The sequence below is a fragment of the Phalangium opilio genome, unplaced genomic scaffold, assembly GCF_054372755.1.
Source record: "Phalangium opilio isolate 3A_F unplaced genomic scaffold, DU_Popi_V2 ptg000061l_1, whole genome shotgun sequence".
Classification (NCBI taxonomy): Eukaryota; Metazoa; Arthropoda; class Arachnida; order Opiliones; family Phalangiidae; genus Phalangium; species Phalangium opilio.
Window position 1 is genome coordinate 11,893,775 of NW_028324178.1, and position 10,840 is coordinate 11,904,614.

Consider the following 10,840-nt stretch of genomic DNA (forward strand, 5'->3'; position numbering starts at 1 on the left):
GATTGTAAATATCATTGCAAAAATTGCAAGGCCACCTTCAAGAATTATAGTTCATTAAGAAGCCATAAACGAAGGAAGAACCATAATGACCGAGAAGAAAATTTAGATGATAACACTATGGTGGAAAATAGTTTTCCAGATTTAGAAGATAATAGTGACACTGAGATAGACATCTTGGCCTCAAAGCAAACTTTTATAGAAGCAGCCTAAATACTAAAGTTGAAGGAAAGCTTCAAATTAAGTGATAATCAGATATCTTCCGTGCTTGAAGCCACTAAGGCCCTTCTGGATCATTATAAAGAGGTTGATAAAGAACATGCACCCATCCAATATCTTGAGACCACACACAAACAAAACGCATTCTTTAAATCCAAAATGAATTATATTCCCCCGGAGTCAGTAGTTTTGGGGAAGAGTTCAAATTCAAAATCAAGAGTTTTTCGCAAAGATGTCTTTGGATATTATGTTCCATTCGATAAAGCATTGGAAGCTCTTCTTACAATGCCAGAAACAGGGAAATATTTATGTAAGCCATTTATGGGTGCGAGACATGTTGATGAATATTTAATGGCAGATGTATGGGATGGAGCACATTTTAAGGACTTGAAATCAGTTGCCCATAGTTATCTTTTATTTTCTTTGTATACTGATGATTTAGAAATAGCTAATCCTATTGTATCTCATGCTAATAAACATAAGGTTACAATACTGTACTGGCAACTTCTCAATATTCCCCCAGAATTTCGGTCAAAGCTAACCAATATTAATTTATTAGCTGTAGCTAAACAAAAAGATGTTAAGGAATTTGGGTTAAAGAAACTTATAAATAATTTTAAAGAGAGTTTAAAACAGTTAGAAAATGGGAAAGCGTTTTATGTTAATGGTGAAAATAGAATGTTCAAGGGCAAACTCGTACGTAACGGGTGATACCCTCGAAGCTCAAGAACTTGGTGGCTTTAAAGAGGGTGTAGGGGGGGCATTTAGATTCTGTAGAACATGCGAGATAACCAAACCAGATATAGCAAAGTCATTCCTCCACTCTGATTTTCAAGAAAGAGACGAATTAGAACACAAAGATAGGTGCCTCTCCTTAAAAAACTGTTGAAAGCAAGCAAAACTTTATTGGTCGAAGCAATATGGTGTCAATAAAGAAAGCCCATTGTATGGAATTCCAGGATTTTTAGTTACAAAACAATTACTTCATGATCCTATGCACGTGCTTTTAGAAGGGGTTGTTAAATACGAAATCAGGCTTATGTTAAAAGAAGTATTTTTTCTGATACATAAATTTAGTCTTGAAGAATTAAACTACAAAATTCAGGGCTTCGCTTATGGGAAAGACGAAATTTCCGTTAAGCCGGCGATAATTGAAAAGGGTCATTTAGAGAAAGAGCTCAAACAAACTGCGTCAGCCATGAAAACTCTGTTGTTCAATATGCCGTTATACATCGGTGATAAAATTCCTGAAAGTGACTTGCATTGGAAAAATTTTATTTTACTGCTAAAAATAACATTACGGTCTTTGTCATCTGTCGTGAATCGCGATACTATATTCAATTTAAAGTTCTTAGTAGCAGCGCATGGAGAAAATTTCAAAGCTTTGTACCCTGACAACACGATAACATCAAAAATATATTACTTGAATCATTTTCCAGAACAAATGGAAAGATTTGGACCACTTAGGCATCATTGGTGTATGAGGTCCGAGGCAAAACATTCACAGTTTAAAAATACAAATTGGCGATGTTTCAAGTCTGTGCCAAAAAAATGGCACTGCGGCATCAAAGATGGTTGTGTCTACAACAGAACGATGGTGCTGGTGGCAAAGCCCAAAATTTCATATATGAAGGTGATTCGATCAAAGAAGGTTACGAAGAATTTATGGAGGAAGAATTAAGAGAACAGCTTTTGGAACTAGAAATTCTGGTTTTGCCTCAAATGAAAGTTCTTGTAAGCCCGGAAGTCAGAGTGCTAGGACAAAACTACAGGAAAAACACAATACTGCTTAAAAGTTTTTCTCAAGAGGATGGTCCCATATTCCTGATAATCGATAAAATTCTGTGCATACATGGAAAGACCTACGCGGTTTGCATCTATCTAGACATTATGTTCTACGATGAGCACTTGGCACGATATATACTAGAACAAGATGACCCAGTCATTATTACTTTTAACCGCCTTCTAGTGACAAGAATTAGTATTACTATATACATTATAAGATGACCCCAGCTAATTTAGAATTTCGAGGTTTTTTTCATTGTTTATAAAATAGCATTCCTATTATGAATAAAATCAGTCTAGTAATAAACTACAGTAACGTACTCATTAGGTTCATTTTAAACTTAACCTACAGAAATTTATCTTAATTAAATTACAGAATAATATTTATTAAACTAGGGTTGGTACTGGTAAATGTGAACGATTCTATTTTTTCTTTAAAATTGTGTAGCTAATTTTTGGGCGGCTTAAATTCCTTTTAAAAGGGCTCTATTTGTAGATATAAGCTTTAGCAAGTGTTAAAATAATCCCACGATAACAAACCTTTAATCGTTAGATAGATCACGTTTTTCACTATAAAATTGATATTAATATCTGTGGTTTCGATTCGGAATTCGATTTTATAAACAGAGTTGGAAAAAACCAAGTAAAAATTGCAAATGTTTCAAGGTTAATTTGAATCCTTTTTAAGCTATTTTACTAAAAAATAAAAAGTAAAAGTGGTGTAAGGAATATATTAACTTTAATAATATTAACTTTAAAATACATCATTGACCAAAAAAGACTCAAATTTCGCACCATTAGTAAGTTTATCAATTTAGCGGTAAGAGGGCGGTAGCTACCCTACTTATTGGGCGGGAAAGCGAGAAAACGAGACAGCTGTTATGCGAGGTATCGAAATAAATAGGACTTCTCAACAAATTATTGAACATTTTGACTCGGGTATTGATTTAACTATATTATCCTATTATCACTTATCACATCTGCGCAAACTTTAATCTAGGTGCATGGATTTAGGCCCTACGTAATGGTAGCTCGTTCAGGGTTGCCACGGAATTTTCAGAACCAAATTTCTTGACTTTTCCAGGTTTTCCCTGACCTTTTTCTCAGATTTTCCCTGACCTTTTAGGCCGAAAGTGTGAATGTTTACAGCACGTTTTAAGTGCTTATAATTAAATAAACTCTCAACATTAAATTTTCCCATGTATTTGTTGCACCAATACAAATAAGAAACATTTTAACTATAAATAACAGTCTAAGAGAGCATTTACTTTACAAAAACAATTCTAGACATTTTTAAGGATTAATCTAGAGTTTTCTGTGTTGAGAGAGCATGAGGAGATACTTTCATTACTCTTTCAATAAAGACTTATTCCCAGAAGTTTTACCCACTAAAATCAAGTTCCCTGACTTTTCCCTGACCTTCTCGGCCCATTTTTAAATTCCCTGACTTTTCCAGATTTTCCAGGATTTCCAGGTACTGTGGCAACCCTGTCCTTCCCAAGGGCCTTTTTAATTCCTCCCATTTGATTATCATTGTTGTTCACATTTGGGTCCAGTGTTCAGTCACTACCTCCTTCAGTATTTAGGGTCAGGGTGTTTACATTTACCAGCGATTGTTCACAATTGGGGTCCTCCGAGGGGATTGGGAAATAGGATATTGTGCAAAATTTAAGAGAGTTAAAAAGCTGAAAACAGCGAATTTTGTCTAAAGAATAATATTTCATATCCTGAAAGTTTCCGGTGTCTAACGTTAGCTCCACGGAAGTTATTCAAAGATTTGCAAAAAGTGTTCACAATTACCAGTACCAACCCTATAGTAACTTCCTCAATTGGTTAGTTTTAAACTTAACTAAACTACATCATTATTTGTAAAGTTATCATAAACTATAGTATCATGATAATATTAATTAAATTAAAGTATAACATTAATTCAATTAAAGTATAATAGTAATTAAATTAAAGTATAATATTAATTAATCTAAAGTAAATTCCTCAATTAACTTACTTGAAACATTATTTATTACAATTAACTTACTTGAAACATCATTATTTATTACAATTAACTTACTTGAAACATCATTATTTATTACAATTAACTTACTTGAAACATCATTATTTATTACAATTAACTTACTTGAAACATCATTATTTATTACAATTAACTTACTTGAAACATCATTATTTATTACAATTAACTTACTTGAAACATCATTATTTATTACAATTAACTTACTTGAAACATCATTATTTATTACAATTAACTTACTTGAAACATCATTATTTATAATTATCATTAATCTCACTCGTGAATATACAGGGTGATTCAGAGATGTATGCGTTCCTTGCAACAGTAGATTCCTTGCAAAATTTGGAGTCGAATTATCCTGAGCCGTTTTGGTTTAAACCGAATCGTTACAGAGTTACAAGCCCTTAAACTCCGGGCCCATTTGGGCCCTAATACCCCCTTCAGACGGTCCGTAAAATCTTGGTCTAATAAGAAAGCTTGTTTAATACTCTTGTTACTTTTGAAAAAAAACAAACAAACAGGTCGTAAAGCGATTTTGGTTAAACGAAATTCATGTTTTCTGAAGAAACATGCGATATCTAACATTGCCCCTTACTATCTTTCTCAAGCAAGCCTTTAGTTTTAACGTGTCGTCTGAAGAGGGTATTAAACAAGAGGTGAATAAAGAAGTTTAAAATGAGCTATTATCGGTGATTGCCAATTTGAGAAGTTCTTAATTTCAAATTCACATTTTTGCCTCCAAGCTTCCGCTAGAGCTTTCCACCCTCTTCAGACGAAGCATAAAAAGTACTTTCAACAATTTTTTTTGGATATTTCTTTATTTCGATGTAACAAACGAATTAAATTGAAACAAAAGAATTAAATTGCAACAAAAGGTCTTCAACGACTTATGAAAGAAGTTGCTCAAAATGAGCACCATTGGCGTTTATGCATGCCTGAGCCCGACGTCTAAAAGACCCTTGCACACTGTTTATCATTTCCGGATGTTCTCGAATGTTCGCCGCAGCATGTTGAATGCTATTACAGGGGGAACTCGGGTTTGAACCAAGGACCCCTCGATCGGCATTGGAATGCTCTACCACTGACCTATTCCTCCTTGTTCATAGCCGTAATGTCGAATTAACTAAAATAAACGCAATGATCCGTGCTATTACAGGGGGAGCTCGGGTTTGAACCAAGGACCTCTCGATTAGAAGTCGAATGCTCTACCACTGAGCTATTACCCCTTGTTCATAGCCGTAATGTCGAATTAACTAAAATGAAGGCAATGATCCATGCTATTACAGGGGGAGCTCGGGTTTGAACCAAGGACCCCTCGATCTGCAGTCGAATGCTCTACCACTGAGCTATTCCCTCTTGTTCATCGCCGTAATGTCGATTTAACTAAAAAAAACGCAATGATCCGTGCTATTACAGGCGGAACTCAGGATTGAACCAACGACCTCTCGATCTGCATTGGAATGCTCTACCACTGAGCTATTCCCCCTTGTTCATAGCCGTAATGTCGAATTAACTAAAATGAACGCAATGATCCGTGCTATTACAGGGGGAACTCGGGTTTGAACCAAGGACCTCTCGATCTCCAGCCGAATGCTCTACCACTGAGCTATCCCCTCTTGTTCTTTGCCGTTATGTCGATTTAACTAAAATAAACGCAATGATCCGTGCTATTACAGCGGGTACGCGGGTTTGAACCAAGGACCCCTCGATCTGCATTGGAATGCTCTACCACTGACCTATACCCCCTTGTTCATAGCCGTAATGTCGAATTAACTAAAATGAACGCAATGATCCTTGCTATTACAGGGGGAACTCGGGTTTGAACCAAGGACCTCTCTATCTGCATTGGAATGCTCTACCACTGACCTATTCCTACTTGTTTTTAGCCGTAATGTCGATTTAACTAAAATAAACGGAATGATCCGTGCTATTACAGGGGGAACTCGGGTTTGAACCAAGGACCCCTCGATCTGCATTGGAATGCTCTACCACTGCCCTATAGGGGATTGTAAAAGAGATTAGGAGGGGAAACAAATAGGGGGAAGGCACTAAAAAGTGTTTCGTCACGTGGTGCAGCTGCTTTGAACCTTTGAGAAGACGCTCCTTTAGTTGGACCTTTATTTATAAACAAGTTGGGAAACCAAAATAAACCTCTCCGAGCCGAGACGAATTTACTTTCTAAACACAGGTCCACCAACCAATGAGAAAAACCGGAAATACATAGTTCAAATTGGCGAAATATTGCCAGGGTCTTTAACAATTTCCTTTGTATCCTCAATAATTCTAATGAGGACCTAAATGTATCACTGAAGGGTGTATTTAACTTTCGACTCACTCTGAACCGTTAACACCTCCTATAAGAGAAGGCGAAACAAGGTCATTTCTAGTTTAAATCTAGGGTATCTTATTTCACAGACCCAATCGTTTCAACACTTGTGGATAGATGAAGAATTAACAACCATATTATATTATATAATGAATATAAAAAATGCGATTACACTATATATAAATGAAGTAAAGCTGAATTAAAAAGTAAACACCAAATTTGAAATGTTAATATCGAAAGATGTTCTTGGAAAATTGAGATGAAACAGAGCTTTATAGCTACACAACTACTTAAAGAATCGTAATGCCAAAAAGTATTTAAAATATTTCCATTTAATATTCTGCAAAAAGGAAATGTTATCGTTTTGTAAGAAATCTTATCATCATACTCGCTTTATTTTAACTTTGATGTGCGTGTAGTGTTTCGATTCGGATGCAATCTTCATTACTCGTTCTATATAAACTCTCACTTGTGTCATTACATAGAAATAAGTTTATCTTAAATAATTAATTGAATATAAATGATATTAATTATTTTAATCGCCAGTAAATAACTTTAAAAATAGTTAAATGGTTTATAATAAAGTTGTTCCTATTATCTTTCGAAACTTTGCTAATATTGACGTTTAAAGTGAAGGGTACCCCTCTTGCCCGCTTTTTTCAAATTTTGGGATATATATACGATTCGTTTCCATTATAATAATAGATAAAAACGCATTCGCGTGAACCGATGGTGGAAGCCCTGCCATTGGGAGGCTAGACGTTTCTCGTAACCCTAGCCGATCGCCGCGTATATCTTGAAACCAATAATAGATAAAAACGCATTCGCGTGAACCGATGGTGGAAGCCCTGCCATTGGGAGGCTAGATAGACCGGGAGCTAGCATCGAAAAACTAACGTCATAGTCTATAAAAATATTTACTGGTGTATAGTAAAGGTATTATCACAAGGTTTAAAAAAAGGTTTGTCTTACTTGGCGGACCGGGGGCGTACGCCCCTGTCACCCATTTCAGCAGGGCTACTTTCTGCGCTATTTAATCCCACAAGATATATGCGGCTTTCTTTCTCTAAATTGTAGGTATGAATCCCCAAAATAACATGCGAAATAATAAGATATAAATTTCGGAGACCAAAACAATTTAAGATAATTTTTTTAAATTAATTTGTCAGGAAAATTTTTCCCATAAGATATATACGCAATTTTTTTTTTAAAATGATCGTCTGGACACCAGAAATAAGAAACACCAGAGTAAGACCAAAATTTCGGGGAATTAAGTGCTTTAAGACAAGTAGTTTACCCACCTGCCTCGAAATTTTCCGTGTAACCTAATGCAACAGTCAAAGGAAGTAAACGTTGACTTCCTTTCACGGTGAAACATGTTCGCGGATATTTCACCAACATTTGATTTTTTTATTTCAAATTGTAATAATAACATAATAATTAAATGAAATGAAACTAGTTTGTTTAAAAGTTTCCTAGGAACGCTTAAAAGCAATACTTCAAAGACTAGACCAAAAAATTAGTAAAGAAAGTTAGTCACAATCTGATTCGTCAGAGTCCGAATGTATTAATTGTTCGGTAACTTCTTTGTCCGGGTCGTCTGTTAAGCATTCTTCCAAAGTTGGAGGCGCGCACGAACCTTCAAACCAAAGCGGTTTTAATCCTTCATTTTCGGTATTCTCCCAACCACAATCAGTAGGCAACAAAGGAGAAACAGGATTGGGCTTTTCTGGATTGTTCCAAATCCTGCAAATATAATTGCATCTTTTCACTTTTTCCTTCAGAACCTTTCTACATGGCGGAAAGCAGCTCGCCTCGGCAGTTTGTATTTTGTCAAATGGTTTTAAAACATTCTTCGGAGCGTACAAGCGGTGAAAAACATTAACTCGCGCTTCATTTACTGAATCGCAACGTCGTTCTCCGTAGATTAAGCAAACAAACTTTTCCATTTGATTCATAACAGAATCTTCCACTTCAGTTGCGGTTCCAAGAGAGCTAAACGCTTCCTGGATGTCCGGGTACTTTTCAAGAAGACCGAGTGGTCGTATCTTTCCCTTACGCGCGAAAGAAGCAGTGTAGTCACATCCTGTAAGTACATGGAACCCTGGAAGCGAATTGCATAATTTTGATCCCATTTTCTTCGCTATTTGTGTTAAATCGACAATTCTCCGATTGTTTATAACACCAACATCCATCCATACTGCAACTTTAGTATTTATGGGATGCAAATTCCCCAGAAAAATCACAATGACATCAGTGTCTGATGATCGCACCACTACGTTTCCCGTTTGGTCTTTACAAAAGTGGGAAAAGTGGTAAAACATTCTAGAATCTGCTTCTTAATGTTTACAAAACACATCATTTCTTAGTGCATTTCCTTGCCAACAATATTCGTAACACAATTCACCAAATGCAGCGTGTAACACTCGATTCTTTAGAGTTTCACGATGTTTTTCTAATTTCCAATCTTCAACCAAGAAATTAATGAACTGTTCTTTAAAACTATCGTTTTGAAAGGCTTTTTGTAAATCTTTGGGACGCTGTTGATCTGGGCCTCGTATAACGTATGTGGCCATTGCTTCTTGTTTATAATTCCCTCTTCTTTTATATCTTTCGTAATCTTTTATTGAAGGACTTTTATAAGTATCGAATACTATTGTGACTGTAGAAGATTCCAAACTGCACAGCCGTATCAAAATACTGCTTGATAAATCTCCGAAGGTCAGTGGTAGGTTTGGTGGAAGAGAATGGAGGAAAAACATGCCATCAACTATCGTTAAATCAATATGTGTTGGGCCTTCTGATTCAACTCGCTTTTCTAGGGAATGCAAAAGCTGCGATTTGTCAGTTTTCTTAAGTGAACCATCGAGATGCGCAAGTGACAATGGTATAGGTGAGAGAGGGTACTGTAAGACAAGTGAAAGATCAAGGTTTTGCTTTAGCGATAAATAGCACATTCGACCGAAAATGCCACTTGTCATCTTCACTTCCAGAACTCGGTTTTTGCTTCGACATTTAGCCAATATTCCCTCCGATGCGAAGTTCAGAATCTTTTGACGCTTGATGGGTTTCTCAAATCGCGAGGGAGATTCTTCACATTCACGTTGAAAATCAAGGCGTAGTTTTTGTCCCAAGTTTCTTACATTGAGAAGATAATCTTTGGTAATGGAAGTAGCTGCTTTTCCTGTGCAAATGTTATAAAGATTATCGTCTAACACGTCTAAACTGAATGGGTTAATAGCCGAGTTTGCAAATTTCAACATAGTTTTCAGGTCTTTAATGTCCTTCAAAATTCTGGACGTTCGTAGTTCTGAAGTGACGTCTTCTTTGTTATTTAACCCAACCATTTCTTTAGCTGTGTTAACAATTTTGGATCTTGTGCTTCTTGTGACTGTCCATCGCAATCTAGCTGAAAACGAGTTGGTGAACGAGGCTATCCCAGTTAATCTACTGGCCGCGTCTCTGCTAGTTCGAGAATTGCAGACTACAAGCGGTTTTGCAGTCCATCTTCCAATTTAAGCTAGATTCCCACTCGACCGAAAAAGGCCGGCGGAAATCACGCAGTCGACGGTATAAATTTAACTTCCGGCGTTAGACCGTTCACACTACGACTGAATTTTGAGTTTGGCGGAAGATAGTTTTGGGTCACGTGACAGATTTGAGTGGTTTCTATTTTGCACTCTGAATTGGTATCTTTCTCCCCCCCTTGTCGCCTAGAACGTACCAGAAGCGATATTTTCTAACTTCTTCAATAAAGTCTACGTTATTAACCTCTAATCTCTTTTTATTTCCATTAGTTTCATTTTTCTTTCTTTAAGGCATGTTTCCGATAAGCCTTAGTCAACCACAAAAAAATGACGGCTATAAATCAATCTCGCGTTCGCGTGCGCTCTTGAAATTTATGGCGTAGTCTGTGGAATAATTTGATTGGCTGCGACACCGATAAAAATAGAACACCACTTACACCCGACCAAACGGCAAGTTCGTCGGGCGTAAAGATTTTTTGGTCGAACCCCTTTCTGCCGGGTTTTCCGTCGAGTGGGAATCTAGCTTTAGTCAGCATTACTAAGCCTATGATAGCAGCCCCTCACCGGGCGTCACTTCGCGAGAATCTATCATGACCCGCGTCTTTTCATGACAAACTCCAGTTTGTAACGTATCTTATGAACGAATGGTTAAAATTAGTAACACGCACCGTTACGGTTTCATGCATAGAAATGCTTATAAAAAACTGATTTTACATGAGCATAGCGGTTTTTGTTGGCGCCTTAATAGTATTTATGTACTTTGTCAGGTTTAAAAATGAGGTCACACGGCTCCATAAGCAAATCGAAGATAAGGACATTGCAATCCAAAGTAAGTCAAAAACGGAGATTCTTAATTACTCAAGGTTATAAATTATTTAGCCTAACTGCCTCTATTTTTTAACAGGCCTTACTTCAAAGATTAATGATCTACAACACGAAGTAAGTTGATATGTTTCGGTT

The 10,840-nt window shown here is 36.5% G+C and overlaps 1 protein-coding gene and 2 non-coding genes across 3 annotated transcripts; 1 reads left to right on the top strand and 2 right to left on the bottom strand.

The window, feature by feature from the left end:
• Positions 1 to 375: 375 nt before the first annotated feature.
• LOC149665673 (uncharacterized) lies at positions 376 to 4,979 on the top strand. Its single transcript, XM_089842089.1, has 5 exons — positions 376 to 912; positions 1,109 to 1,267; positions 1,322 to 1,694; positions 1,754 to 2,197; positions 4,903 to 4,979. Exons 1-5 carry the CDS (start codon positions 376 to 378, stop codon positions 4,977 to 4,979), a joined length of 1,590 nt encoding a protein of 529 aa, XP_089698215.1.
• A 202-nt stretch (positions 4,980 to 5,181) lies between these two features.
• On the bottom strand, positions 5,182 to 5,253 carry TRNAR-UCU (transfer RNA arginine (anticodon UCU)). The gene has a single exon. It is a non-coding gene; the product is annotated as a tRNA-Arg (tRNA).
• A 318-nt stretch (positions 5,254 to 5,571) lies between these two features.
• Positions 5,572 to 5,643, bottom strand: TRNAS-GGA (transfer RNA serine (anticodon GGA)). Its single transcript has one exon. It is a non-coding gene; the product is annotated as a tRNA-Ser (tRNA).
• Between the last annotated feature and the right edge of the window lie 5,197 nt (positions 5,644 to 10,840).

Excerpts from the sequence above, each read along its gene's own strand:
- LOC149665673 (XM_089842089.1), top strand. The coding sequence starts at position 376 with ATGAATTATATTCCCCCGGAGTCAGTAGTTTTGGGGAAGAGTTCAAAT. Across the intron at positions 913-1,108 it reads GAATGTTCAAGGGCAAACTC|CAAGCAAAACTTTATTGGTC; the intron begins GTACGTAACGGG and ends AACTGTTGAAAG. Across the intron at positions 2,198-4,902 it reads CCTTCTAGTGACAAGAATTA|GTCTTCAACGACTTATGAAA; the intron begins GTATTACTATAT and ends TTGCAACAAAAG.